General features: G+C 42.5%; 1 protein-coding gene across 3 annotated transcripts in view; it reads right to left on the reverse strand.

Annotated features, from left to right (window-relative positions):
- LOC132208866 (utrophin-like) overlaps window positions 1-15,065 on the reverse strand; it is a 249,157-nt gene that overhangs the window by 19,879 nt on the left and 214,213 nt on the right. For 2 of the 3 annotated variants that reach the window (XR_009444974.1, XM_059644178.1), the window contains 2 exons: window positions 9,656-9,813; window positions 9,217-9,383 (listed from right to left, as the gene is read on the reverse strand). The exons of the other annotated variant lie outside the window; for it this stretch is intronic. Coding sequence is in view for 1 of the 2 variants with exons in the window: in XM_059644178.1 (XP_059500161.1) it covers window positions 9,217-9,383; window positions 9,656-9,813 (325 nt within the window). In the remaining variant the exon portion in view is untranslated. The remainder of the gene's footprint in view (window positions 1-9,216; window positions 9,384-9,655; window positions 9,814-15,065) is intronic. 3 annotated transcript variants of the gene reach the window in all.

The raw sequence follows: 15,065 nt of genomic DNA on the forward strand, positions 1-15,065 counted from the left end.
TTCAATGTGAGTAAATGTGAGGTTTTGCACTTTGGAAAAAAGAATACAGGCATGGACTATTTTCTAAATGGTGAGAAAATTCGCAAGTCAGAAGTGCCAAGGGATCTGGAAGTGTTGGTCCAGGATTGTCTACAAGTTAACTTGAAGGTCGAGTCCGTAATTAAGAAAGCGAACGTAATGTTGTTGTTTATCTCAAGAGAGTTGGAATATAAAAGCAGCGATGTGCTTCTGAGGCTTTAGAAGGCTCTAGTTAGGCCCCATTTAGAATACTGTGTCCAATTTTGAACCTCAGGACGGACATACTAGCCCTGGAGCATGTCCGGCGGAGATTCACACGGATGATCCCTGGAATGGTAGGTTTAACGTATGATGAACGGCTAAGGATCCTGGGATAGTCCTCGTTAGAGTTTGGAAGGTTGAGGGGAGATCTAATAGAAACTTGCAAGATAATGTATGGTTTAGAAGGAGTGGACGCTAGGAAGTTGTTTCCGCTAGGCGGGGAGACTTGGACACGTGGGCACAGCCTTAAAATTAGAGGGGGTAAATTTAAAACTGAAATGAGACGACATTTCTTCAGCCAGAGAGTGGTGGTCTTGTGGAATTCATTGCCGCAGAGTGCATGGAGGCCGGGACGTTGGATGCCTTCAAGGCAGACATCGACAAATTCTTGATCTCAAAAGGAATCAAGGGCTATGGGGAGAGTGCAGGCAAGTGGTGTTGAAATGCCCATCAGCCATGACTGAAATGGCGGAGTGGACTTGATGGGCCGAATGGCCTTACTTCCACTCCTATGTCTTATGGTCTTATGGACAGGTACATGGATAGGCAGGGAGCAAATGGACACAGACCCTTAGAAAATAGGTGACAGGTTAGACAGAGGATCTCGATCGGAGCAGGCTCGGAGGGCCGAAGGGCCTGTTCCTGTGCTGTAATTTTCTTTGTTCTCTTTATTTGTACTCTTGCCTTTCTCATACCTTTTCTAGCTGAAAAAAACTCATGCAATTTTTTTCCATATTACCCTCATTAATATTGCCCTCAAATTTCATCATCTTCCCCCTTATTGCCTTTTTACATGTCCGCCGCTAGTTTTCGAAAGGCTTCCCAATCCACTGGCTTCCCACTAACCACAACACATTTTATGCTTTTTCTTTTGCTTTCATCCTGTCCCTGACTTATCTTGTTAGCCGTGGTTGCTGATCCTTTCCTGATCTCAACTCCACTCTCCTGCCTGCTCCCCATGGCCCTTTCTCCCTATTTTTCATCAGAAACATATCTATTTCTTTCTTGAATCGGTCGATTGGTGCTGCCTCCATTGCATTCAGGGGCAATGAATTCCACAGATTCACAACTCTCTCCTCATCTCCATTTTGAACATTCCATCTCTCACTCGATAGCTACAGCTTCTTGTTTGAGACTGTCCCACAATGGCGAACATGTGCTCAATGCCCATCTTTTCAATCCCCTTTACTATTTTATATACCTCAATCAGAACCACCCCCTCACTCTCTCGAACACCAGCAAGTACAGGCACAAGCTACTCAGCAACTTCTCATATGACAGCCCTTTCATCCCGGGAATCAATCAGTCCAACCTCCTCTGAACTGCCTCCAGTGCAGATGTATCCATCCTCAGTAAGGGGATCAAAACTGGACACAATACTTTGGTCTCACCAACACCCAATGTGTTCGGAAAAACACTGTGTTACTTTAATGATCCAGTCCTTTGGTGATAAATGCCAGAGTTCCATCTGCCTTTCTTATGCTATGCTCTTCCTGCATACCCACTTTCAGCTACAAAGACAGCCAGACAACTCTGCACTGACACACTTTGAACCTTCCCTCCATTTAAATAAAAATTCGCCCTTTTTTTCATGGACAAAATAGGCAAGCCTTGTGCTTATGCACATTAACCACCTGCCAGATTCTGGTCCATTCTCCTCGCCTGTCAATATTCAGCTGTCTCTGTTTTATTTCACATCACAGGCTGTTTTCCCATCTCTTTCAGAATCATCCACGCATTCTGTTATGTTACATTTTGTCTCTGCTTACATATCATTTGTATACGTTACAAATAGTTCAGGTCAGAGACCTGAACCCCGCAGCAACCCACCAGTAACAATTCACCATCCAGGCAAAGACTCATTTATCCTGACACTCAGCTTTCTGTCAGTTCGCCAGCCCTTTATTCAAACCAATATTCTACCCTTAATCCCCTTGGATCTAACCTTCTGGTTCACTTTTTTATGCAGCAACTGGTCAAATTCTTTCTGGAAATCTCGATATGCCACATCCCTCGGATCCCTGTAGAAGATCCTCAATTCTGCCACCTCATCAGCTCCTGACTTCATTACAGCTTTTGTTCAAACATGGTCAAAAGAGTTGAATTCCCGAGGTGAGCTAAGGATGGCTACATTTGACCGAGTGTGGCATCAAAGAGCGCTCGCATAACTGGAGCTGGTGGGAATCCAGCAGAAACTCACCACTGGTTGGAATAATATCTGTACAGAGGACGATATTTTTTCATTCTTGAATCGGAAAGAGGTAATTGCTGGTTAGACCAGCTTTTATTGCCCATCCCAAATTGCCCAACTGATATTTGGAGTTCCATGTAGGCCACAGCAGGCCACGCAGTTTCCTTCCCTAAAGAACATAAGTGAATCAGATGGGGTTTTCCGACAATTGGCAATGGATTTACGATCATCATTAGACGCTTAATTCCAGATTTTCATTGAATTTAAATTCCATTATGTGCCATGGTGGAATTTGAACCAGGTCCTCAGAACATTACCTGAGTGTTTGGATTAATAGTCTAGTCATAATACCATTAGGTCATCGCCTCTCATGATTGGCATTTTGGTTGTTAGAGGTCACCTGCAGGAGGTCCTGAGGGTACAGTCCGAAGCCTAACCATCTTCAGCTGATTTATCCCATCATCTCTCCATCATAAGCTCAGAAGTGGGGATGTTCACCAGGGATAGCAGAATATTCAGCATCATTCACCACTCCTCAGATACTGAATCTGTCCATGTCCAAATGCAACAAGGCCAGAACGATGTCTCGGCTTGGGCTGGTAATTGGCAAGTCGCATTTATACTGCACAAATACCAGGTAATGACCATCTCCAGGAAGAGAAAATCCATAAATTGTCCCTTGACATTCAAAGGTGTCACCATCACTGAATTGTCCGCTATCAAAATCCCGGGTTTTACCACTGAACAGAAATTCAACTGGACTTCCTATTTAAATGCAGTGGCTACTAGAGCAGGCCCAAAGCTCCGATTACTGCATCAAGTGACTCACCTCCTGATTCCCCAAGCCTGTCCACCAGCTACATGGAACAAGTCAGAAGAATGTTGGAATAATCCCCACTTGCCTAGATGGGTGCAGCTGCGAAAGCACTCAAGAAGTTCGACACCATCCAGGAAAAAGCAGCCTCCTCCCTGCAGTGCTCAATAGCAGCAGCGTGCACCATCTATGAGATGCACTGAGAAATCTGCAAAAGATCCTGAGACAGGACTTTCCAAACCTATGACAAATTTCATCTACAAGGGCAAGCGTAACAGATATATGGGAACAGCACCACCTACAACACCCTGTCTAAGCCACTCACCATCTCAACTTGGAAATATATTGCTGTTCTTTCACTACCACTGGGTCAAAGTCCTGGAAATTCTCCCCTGACTGACTGAGTCTACCTACAGCACATGGGCTACATTGATTCACCAATTACAAGGGTAACTAAGGATGGGAAGTAAATGCTGGCCCAGTTAGCGATGCCAATGGCCCAGAAACAAATAACAATTAAGTATCACCTATCTCCTCCTAATTCCAGTTTCTCATGCAGCACCATTCTGATTATTCTATAAAACCTGGTCTTTCTGTGGCAATGCTCAAAGCTACACACAGTACTCATTTGTGATCAAATCACATTCTGCACAATATTAAGAGCCATCACTGGCTGATGAGTATGATTGCCCAGCTTGGAAATTCCATATCACAGGTCATGAGCTCTGTGCGGGTTGATTAGCCTCAACTAGAGCCACATATCTGACCACATGTTTAGGAGGTCTTTCAGTGTGATGGAAGTGGTCTTGGCCTTGAGAACACCAGCATTCCTTTCTCCAGTTCCTTTCCCACACTTCAACTTCTTGTCTGGTGCTGTTGAAGAATTATGTGCCTTCATACAGGAGATTCACCAAGTTGGTTTCTTCTGAATGGGGATATCCCATACTTTGACCTCGATGTAGTATTTCTTGAAGGAACATTTCAAGGTCTTTGAAATGCTTCCTTTTACTTCTTGATCAGATGCCTTCCTTGAGTTGGCAAAAATTTACTTTGGTAGTCATAACTTAGGCATCCAAAGTACATGGCCAGCCCAATGGGGTTTGTTTCAAATCATCATGGCATCAATGCTGATGCTAGGAGGTTTTTCCTCCTAGCTGATGTGGAGAATCCATGACAAAACTGTGCTGAAAGGGTCTTGAAGTGGCAGCTCTATGTTATCCAGGTTTCACAGTCATATAGAAGAGGCTGAACGATGCATGCCTTGAACTCAAGGATCTTGCGATCAGCACAGATGTCACAATTGTGCATTCTCATCCTCTGGAGTCCAAAGGTGCCACTCGCAGATTGGACGTAATGTTAGAATCTCTGTATCGATGTCAGCCTTAAAAGAGAGAGAGCGTCCCATCTAAGGGAAATGTTCTACATTTGGGAGGATTTCTCTATTAATTTTGATGAAAAGATGGGCCACAACTTGACAGATTGGTAAAGGATTTGAGTCATCTTGAGGTTCGAACACAGAACATAACAGCGCAGTACAGGCCCTTTCGGCCTTGATGTTGTGAAACCAACCTGAAGCCCATCAAAACTACACTATTCCATTATCATCCATATGTTTATCCAACGACCATTTAAATGCCCTTCAAGTTGGCAAGTCTACTACTGTTGCAGGCAGGGCATTCCATGCCGTTACTACTCTCTGAGTAAAGAACCTACCTCTGGCTTCTGTCCTATATCTATCACCCCTCAATTTAAAGCTATGCCCCACCGTGTCAAACATGGCCATCCGAGCCAAACGACTCTCACTGTCCACCCTATCTCATGCTCTGATCATCTTGTATGGTTCTATTAAGTCGCCTCTTAATCTTCTTCTCTCGAACGAAAACAGCCTCAAGTCCCTCAGCCTTTCCTCATAACGCCTTCCCTCCATACCAGGCAACATCCTGGTAAATCTCCTCTGCACCCTTTCCAACGCTTCCACATCCTTCCTATGATGCGGCGACCAGAACTGTACGTAATACTCCGAGTGCGGCTGCACCAGAGTTTTGTACAGCTGCAACATGCCCTCATGGCTCCGAAACTCAATCCCTCTACCAATGAAGCCTAACACACGGTATGCCTTCCTAACAACCCCATCAACCTGGGTGGCAAATTTAAGGTTGAGGCTAATTCTTCAGTATACTTCTGCAAAGGCCTTAAGGGAGATTTGAAGACTTCTGCGAGCGGAAATGACGTTGTGAACCACATACTGAAGCTCCATAAGCGAGGTCAGTGTCATTTTCTTCGGTGATTTTAACTGGTTGAGGTGAAAAGGTTTTCCATCCATCCTGTCCAGGCCACTGAGAAGCTTGTTCTTGATGAGATTAAGAATGGTGGTGACAAAGCTGGAGAAAAGAGTGGGCGTGAGCCTCAACTTGACCTCAAAGAGCTTCTGCACAACATTGTATTTCTGGTATTGAAGCCTGATTTAAGCTGTTGGCCTTTTATCATTTTAGCAAACTACTTCAACTTTGAGGGCAGATTGTATTTAAATGGTTAAATCCCTAAGTTTCCACAGATCGGAATAATTCTATCAAGTGGAACAATGTATTACTCACTGAAGTGCAGTACTCCACCATTGGGTAATGTAACTTGTGCCCCTTGGATGTGCGTCCCGAAAAGAAACAGCTTCGGCAGATGTCATAATTTAAGTGTTTGAGGCTGCGGCACCGATTAAGGAAGAACAAGAAGTAAGAGAAATGTTCATTTTTGTTTGGATATTTTTAACCATCCAAGGAATGCAAGTTAAGTAGTTAAATTATGTATTTTTTTTATTTTGAAGAAACGGCAAAATTGTGTGGGGAGAAGCAAATGCTAGGTCAGTCGAGGAAAACTGTCCCAACTCCCCCAGTCAATTTTCATAATGGGATATCCCATCCCTGGAATTATTTAAATTGCTTCTGCGCTGCAACGTTCCCATAGTATGGAAGGTTTTCATCTGCCACGGTGGCATAAACCTATTTAGAAGTAACCTTGCCAGAATCTTCCTGGAAAAGGTAAATCTGACGAGCAGCGATTGTAACATGTGAAGCTGTAAAGGCAACACTGAAGGAGGAGGACACACATTTTCAGCTCAGACAGCAGAAGGGAAGTACTCCAGGGAAAGAGAAGAAATAGCGAAGAAATAAACTGCAATAATGGCTGAGTCACAGTGGTATAGTGGCAATATCATTGAGCTAAATGCTCTGGAGAATGTAGGTTCATGTTCCAACACTGTAGCTGGTCAAATTTACATTTCATTAAAAAATACTCAGAACTAAAAGTTATTTCCAGCAACACTATCATGAAACTATCAACAAATGTTGGTAAAAACCCATCCGATTCACTCATGTCCTTTCGGGGAGTATTCGATCATCCTTACACCACTACATGTGGCTGCAGAGCCACAGCAATGTAGGTAGCTCTGAACCACCCTCCCAGCCATCCACTCAGTTCCACGGCAATTAGTGAAGGACAACAAATGATAACTTCACCAGTGATAGCCAAATCCCTTGCAAGAATGGAAAATGTTCTCATGAAATGGAAGGACTTGATCAATGTAGTGTGAAATTATCAACAGATGAATGGATAGAACTGCATACAGAATGTAGGTCATCAATACGATGAGATGGTGCAAAACAGAGGATATTGCCTTCAGGATTCCTGTCATGAAGCCAAACTCTGAGACTCAGCAAGCACTCAAATGTGTGAGCAGAAACTAAATAGCCATGAAAACCAACATAAAAGTACAAATAGCAGGCTCTTAAAATTTTTGGAGATATGCAAGCCAATATTAAATTATGCACTGAAGTGGTTAAGTTCAGTTAATCCTCTTGTAAATAGCACTGCTAACAGGAAACTCACTGTCAATTACAGATTAGTCCAGAATTTTCAAGGCAATAGATAAAGTGAAGCAGAATACCAGTTTCCGTGAGGAACAAACATAATTTGGAAGTTAAAGGGATGAAAGGAATTACTTTTCTGAACAACATTCGGAAGAAACACAGACAGACGGTTGATTGAGAAGATGAAACATGAGAAGATGGTAAGGAAAGAAATAGATTTGGAAGCAACAGTGTGGTAGAATTGTGGAAGTTCACTGGCCTCACGCAACATCAGGAACCAATACATTTGATCTTTAGAGAACAGAATGTCAGAGAAGGGGGGCTCTCTTCCCAAATGGTCAAGCTTACAAAATGTAGGAAAAAGGCTGCCTTCCTCTTGGTGCTTCTCACTGGATGAACACGCGAGGAAAGTTGTGCTTTTTGGTTGCGGACCTATTGGTGGTTGGTTCATTCATATCAGGCAGATTCTCCAACAGCGGGTGAAGGTGTGGTCACAGTCTTCGCTCGGGGCAACTGAATCTATTCCTCTTCTTTGTTCTTTCATGCAAGTTTTGTGTTTGGATTCCTGATTGCGGCTACAAAATCTCCTATCTGTCCCTCGAACTGTCAAGTCTGCGATCACTCACGTCCTGTTTACCTCACCCTTTTCCGCCGTGTCCCAGAGCCAATTACACTTTACTTTAAAGTAATTTTAAGTCCAAATCACAGTAAAAGGAAGCCATTTGGTCCATCATGTTTGAACTAGATCTCCAAATACATATCACAAATTAGTGCCTTTTCCTTAACCTGCACATTATTTCTCTTTAATTAATCAACTAGTGCTTTCTTGCATCTTTTACTGAAACTGCCTCCTCTAGGTAATGCATTCTATAGACTGTGATAAAGCTATTTCTTACACTGCAGTTACTTCTTTAGTCAATCACTTCAAACCTCTGCATCTTATTCTCAATTCTGTCACAAGTAGCAAAGTCTTCCCCTCGTCTACTCTGACCAGACCTCAAATGATTTTGCAAGATTCAAAATAATCTCTTCTAAGTCTCAGCATCTTCGAGGAAAGCTGTCCCAATTCCTCTAATCAATTTTCATAATGAGATATCTCAACCCTGGAATCGTTATTGTAAATTGGTCCTGCTCTGTCTCTCTCCAACATTTTCACAAAGTTCCCTTCGCACGGAAGGTTTTCATTTGCCATGGTGGTATAAACCTATTCAGAAGTAACCTTGCCAGAATCTTCCCAGCAATGCAAAGGCTGGTGATCTCATGGTTCTTTGAGCAATCTGACATTTCTCCTTCAGTTTTGTACAGGATATGGCATCTTAAAGATTCTGTGAAATCCTGCCCTGTTCCTCATAGTCCATGAAAAGCTAACAGATCTTGGCCTTCAGAGTTAGGCCACCATTCCTCAAGCTTCAGATGGAATTCAATTGACTCCGGGTCGTTGTTGCTCTTGATTTAGTTACGGCAGTCATAGTTTCATCCACAGTTGGGCTCTCACTCCAGTTCTTCTCAGACAGAGAGTTGTTTGATCAGATCAATGGCAGTAACACGCACCTTCTCCAAGATGGCCAATCTTAGAAATGTAGGAGAATAGTTCACCAAAAAGGTTCAATTTACCCCTTAGAAATCCTGTCCAAATCTGCAATTTAATTTACGAGTTGTGGACAAGAAGTTTTATCGATCATTTAGCAACAACACAGCAATCACTTTCATAGGATGCACACACACTGATTACAGGACTAATAAAAAGGCCTTTCTGTAAATTCCCAATAATTGCAAATTACAGAACCAACCGGAAGTCGAGTCACAATCCGTTCTGAGCCACAGTGTCTGTGATCAATGCAACTGCGAACAAAATACCAAAAGCATACAGCACTCACCTCTCACAAAAAATTAAGGTAAAGAAGTTGATACTTAATTTGTCCTAATTACTTCTCTGGTCCATGAATTTGTTCGGGTTTTGTGATGATCTCAGTTGTGTTGTTGACTGATGGAGTTTCTAATAGAACATCTAAAGTAAAAGCTTTCTTTAAAAACTAACTCCCTCTAACTTTCTGCTGGTTTGCACATCTCACCTGAAACCTACGAGTGGGTACTCTTTGCAGATGTTACACTTAGCCTGATGTTTTGCAGTTTCAGCAGCTGCCACACGGTGTCGAACAGGCAGCCACACCATGGACTGAGGCTCCAATCTCATCCACTCTACAAAGTGTTTAACATCAATCTCTGGTTTGTTCTGGCCCTAGAAGAAAATAAAAGATCAGCTGCATGATTAATTATGTCAAGTTTACATCCGCTATCCTCAGACATATCTAATACACTATCATTGGGGTTTCTGACATTGTTTTTATTAAATTAATGATTAAAAACATTGACTATTTATAAACATGATAGCCTTGGATTAGTGGTGGTACATGTTGGCCTCTGGAACTAATTCAAACCGAAAATGAGCACAAAATTCATACTGGCAAGTAGACCCGCTTGACCTTCTGAAGTGGCGCAGAGCACACTTACATGTTGGAAGCAACTGCGGACACTTGGTTCAATGTTGCTGCCTCCAAATGAAGGTACCTCACCCAGCTGCCGAGGGATCTGGACTGCATTGTGAAGCAAAAGGCTCAGGCTTTGTTGGTCACATAATTCTGTGGGTTCAGCTCCTTGTTTGAAGAGGTCTGCAAAAGTTATCCATAAGAAAAAACTTGATATTCCGAAACTTAAGGGAGGTAGTTAAGAGTTCAATACATCCAATATATCTTCCTCAATTGCCTTGCTTTGTAAATTATCTTAAAACATTATTTTATGATCTTGATTGGCTATTTGCAAACAACTGTGGAAACAAAAACTTCTGTTTCTTGGCACTAATGGACAATGTATGTTGTATGATTCTCCAAGGAAGTCATTTCTTTCTTGATTGTAAATCTCAAACCTCTCTGATATCTCCTCGTTCTTTTCACAGAGATAATCTTTGTGTGGACCTGGAAAACATGGGCACTGTCCTCAATGAATACTTTGTGTCAATCTTTACAATGGAAAAGGACACTGCAAGTATTGATATCAGGGCAGAGGACCTAGGAACATCAGAAGTTTAGACATCGGAAGATGCAGCTGGTTCAGCAAATTTAAAAGTGGATACATCTACAGGCCGAACTGAAATGTATACCAGCGAGCAAGGGAAGTGAGGGAGGAGATATTTGGGCCCCTGTCAGCAATTTTCAAACCCTTGTCAATCACACGTGAAGTCATGAAGGACGATGAACATTGTCCTACGATGAACAAATGGAGAGAGGAACAGACCAGGAAATTAAAGGCCAGTCAGAATAATCTCAGCACTGGAGAAGCTATAAAGAGGCATTCTTAGGGGTAGAATGTACTTGCATGAACTAATCAGGGATAGTCAGTATGGATTTGTTAAGGTGAGGTCACGTTTCAGAAATTTGATCCTTTTTTGAGGAGATGTTGGAGTGTTGATGAGCTTATGCATTCGATGTGGACTTAGTAAAGCCCCCCTTGGCAGACTGATCAAGAAAGCAACAGTCAACGGGATCAAAGGCAAAGAGGCACGCTGGAGCCAAAACTGGCTGAGGCAGAGAGCACAGGGTGATTGATGGTAGAGGGATATCTATTTGACAGGATGTTTGCTTTGAGTGGGGTTGTGCAGGGCTTGCCACAAGGACCCTTGAAATTTGTCAACGAGATTCATCATTTTGGCTTAAACACAGTGTGTATGACCGTGTTGCTAGCGAATGACTAATTTAGTGAGGAGGATATCGACGGAATGGTCATGTAAATAACAGCCATGGGATCAAAGGCAAAGTGGTACACTGGACCCAAAATTGGTTGACAGACAGAAAGAATAAACTTCAGGAGGAGATCAGCACACTGGTCAGCTGGACACAGCAATTGGAACTCAACCAGGAAAAGTGTGAGCTGACGAACTCGGGAGGGCTAACAAGGCAAGGGATCACACTATGAAGGGTGTGATCCTGGACATTACTGAAAAAACCAAGATGCTGCCTGGGCTGGGGGTTCTCATGGAATCATAGAGTACAGAAGAGGTCCTACGGCCCACTAAGGCTGTACCTCTAAAAACACACTGCGACATATACTAGTCCCATTTTTACACACTAGACCATTCTCAAAAATATTATGCCATTACAAGTGCTCATCCAAGTACTTTTCAAAGGGTGTGAGGTTTCCTGTTTCAACTTCCCTCCCAGGCAATGCATTCCAGACCTTTGCCACACTCTGGATGAAAACGATTTTCCTCAAACCTCCGCTAAATTTCCCGTGTTTCTCTTTAACATTATGCCCTACCGTTATTGATGATTTAACTCAGGGGAACAATGCTTTCTACTCAACCTATCTTTACCTCTCATAATCTTATATGCCTCTATCAGGACCTCCACTCAACCCCGAAAACTTCTCTGCTTCACAGAAAATAATCTGAATTTTTCCAGCCTTTCTTCACAGCTAAAATGCTCCAACATATGCAACATCCTTTTCATTCCCTCCAGTGCAATCACATCCTTCCTGATGGGTGGTGACCAAAATGCCACACACAACTCCAGCTGTGGCCGAACCAAACTTTTAAACAGCACAAAGTGACCTCCCCACTCTTACCATCTGATAAAGGGAGATGTCCCATATGTCTTTGTAACAACCCTTACTAGCCTGACCTGACCCCTTCAGGAATTTATGAACTAGCACCCTAGGATCCCTTTTCTCCTCTCAGCTTCCCAGTGTCCTGCTATGCATTAGATTTAGACTTAGGTTTTATTATCACACATATTCAATACAGGGTACAGGAGTGCAATGCCACCTCAGACGGTGCCATCTCAGGTACAAAGTACCTTGGTACGAAATTTCAGTTGCAAATGTAGAAAATTTATCCATCCTTCTTTACTCAGTCGCAGGGGAGTGGAACGCAAAGCCGGAGAGGGTAGTGGAGTCGGCCTCATTAGGGGCATTTAATCGGCCATTAGACAAGTACATGGATGACAGTATAAGGTAGTGGTGGAGGTGAGACAGACCTTGGGATGAGGGTAATAGTTCGGGACAACATCGTGGGCCGAAGGGCCTGTACTGAGCTGTACCGTTCCATGCTCTATGTTATAAAAATAATTGAATACGCTAAAAAGTTCAGCACTACAGTCTTCTTAGTTTCACAGTAGAAAAATAAAAACAAAAGTTTAAAAAGTCAAACATTACAGTCCTTTCTTAAGCCACGAGTTTTCAGACACTCTGACCGAGGCTTCCCCCATGACGGTTCGTATTCCCCTGCGCTGGGCTAAGGCCCGCCCATCCTTGCCGGTGGACTTCACTGCTGACTGTCGTTGCTGACCTCCATCGGGCACGACAGGCTTTGCCACATTAAGTACTCTCTTATCTTAATCCTTCTTCAGGCTATATCAATCTGCCACTGACCTGCCCATCTGACCGATGCCAAGATTGAAGCAGACAAGGGGAACTGGTAAAGATGTTTAAGATTTTGAAGGGCATAGAAAGGATAACTGGAAGCTGCTTTTTCCATTCGTAGACATGTCAATACACAGGGGGCATAGATTGAAGTTCACAGGTAGAAAGCTAAGAGGGGAGTTGAGGAGAACCTATTTTCCCAGTGTGGTGGGAGTCCTGAGCTCACTGACTGAAAGTGTGGCTGATTCAGAAAGTGTCTGAATATTTAAGTATTTAGATATTCACTTGTGTTGCCGTAGGCTCCAGGGCTATGAGCCAAAGTGAGTTCGATGCAGACAGATCTTTGTTGAGCAGTGCAGGAACTACGGACCGCATGGCCTCCTCCTGTGCAAAAAACATCCATGAGACTATAATTACACAGCTTTTCTTTGAGGCATTTCTCCACTTGACTGATTCTTTGTAAATGCAAGGCCGATAAAATAAATCCTTTTCTTAAAAGCTTCCATCTCACTGAGAAAGCTTCAGGCCAATTTGATAATCTGCTCTCAAAAATCTGCTCATGTTTTGATAGTTATGACAAATTCTACTATCAGGGCTGACACAATCCACAACATTCTAAATCAATCAATAATATTCCAGAAAGATGATCATTTGCCTATCCGACCAATTTTAACTGTTGCTTTAAAAAATAGAGAAATAAATCTGGATCTGTCAAAAACTAATCAGTTCTTCCTTGGACCATACCCGTACGTACCAGCTTTCAATGAAATATGCCCATTAGTTTGTGAGATACATTGCTGACCAACAGAACAACAAATGGGCAAAAACATTACCTCACATTCAGTGTTATCACTTCTGCAAGTGAGCAGTAGAGTCATACAGCACTTCCAAATCTTTTTCCCAGTGCGAATGATGAAAACATTATTGGTCACAAAAACAGCCGCTAAGGTTAGTGCCTTTGAGAAACAATCGCATCATACATATGTAGCGCATCATTTATCTTGCAGGAATGCACTGTGCACATTCTGCACAGACCAAGTTATGACTTAACACTCATGTGGCAGTGACTAAATACAGAAATATACTAATACAGCAAACCTTTTGTTAAACAGCACCTGCGGTACCAGGAATGAGCTGAATAATCAAAAATTCCAGTTGATCAATAGGTCCACACACGCAAAAAACACACACTCAATAATAGGAACATAATGCATGGGATATACACATTGTATCAGTGATAATGGGAACTGCAGATGCTGGAGAATCCAAGATAATAAAATCTGAGGCTGGATGAACACAGCAGGCCCAGCAGCATCTCAGGAGAACAAAAGCTGACGTTTCGGGCCTAGACCCTTCATCAGATGAAGGGTCTAGGCCCGAAACGTCAGCTTTTGTGCTCCTGAGATGCTGCTGGGCCTGCTGTGTTCATCCAGCCTCACATTTTATTATTTGGGATATACACATCACTGTTCTCCCTCATTTACAGCATAAATGACTTCAGTAATGAGGCAACTTTGCCTCAATTAAAACTTACTGGCAGAGTGCCTTTTCACTTGCATCCTCACCATACATCACAAGATGATGAGAATACAGTAAACATCTGGTGTATAATTTTTGTCAGTTTATTGAGTGTGCTAGTTTGTTGAACAAAGTTTACATACAGTTAAATCTACAGTTTACATGTGTATCAGCAATGATAGATTTAGTACTGACACTTGTATTTTTCCTCCAGATGACCCTTGTAGAGTCACGTCAAGCCAATTTTCAAAGAAAGCACTCTGATTCTTCCACTCATACTTCTGGAAAAGGAAGTTGCAGAACGTCACTGACTGACTTTACTTATTTGAATCCAGCGTAAGGTACATAGAACATCGAACAGTACAGGCCCTTCAGCCCACAATGTTGTGCCGAACTTTTACCCTAAACCTCAGGTCTATCTAACTCCACCCCTATCTTATATGACCATCCATATGCCTGTCTAATAGTCACTTAAATGCCCCGAATGAGGCCGACTCCGCAACCCACTCCAGCTGAAACAAAGATCTCTTTGAATTGTCATTTGTCACACATGTATTGAATCAAAAAACAAATTTCTCACTTCCATAGATTTCTGGAGCATCTTAATATGATTTGTGAAGATTAATACTTCACCCGATCATTTTATAAATACAACTTTAAACAAAATGCCACTATATGGAACTTGTATGTTGGTATTTGTGCAGATGCCAATTCAGTTTGTGTGATCTGTTTCGATGCAACGAGTGATAAACACTTCGAATAAAATGGTTGAGAGCAGTATATGTGAGATTTAATACCATGCTTTATCTACAGATAACTCATCTGCAGGTAGTTATTCATGAGACTCAACTGACATCATGTCTCAGGGGAACTTGTGACCTCTGGGTTAGGTGTTGTTTGACCATTGCCTACTGGTCACTGGTTGAGAGGAAAGAGAACTACTAGCTGCTATCCATTTTCAACAAGTGATCATGATAATCTACCTGCGTTT

Source organism: Stegostoma tigrinum, unplaced genomic scaffold (assembly GCF_030684315.1).
Source record: "Stegostoma tigrinum isolate sSteTig4 unplaced genomic scaffold, sSteTig4.hap1 scaffold_55, whole genome shotgun sequence".
In the NCBI taxonomy this organism is placed as follows: domain Eukaryota; kingdom Metazoa; phylum Chordata; class Chondrichthyes; order Orectolobiformes; family Stegostomatidae; genus Stegostoma; species Stegostoma tigrinum.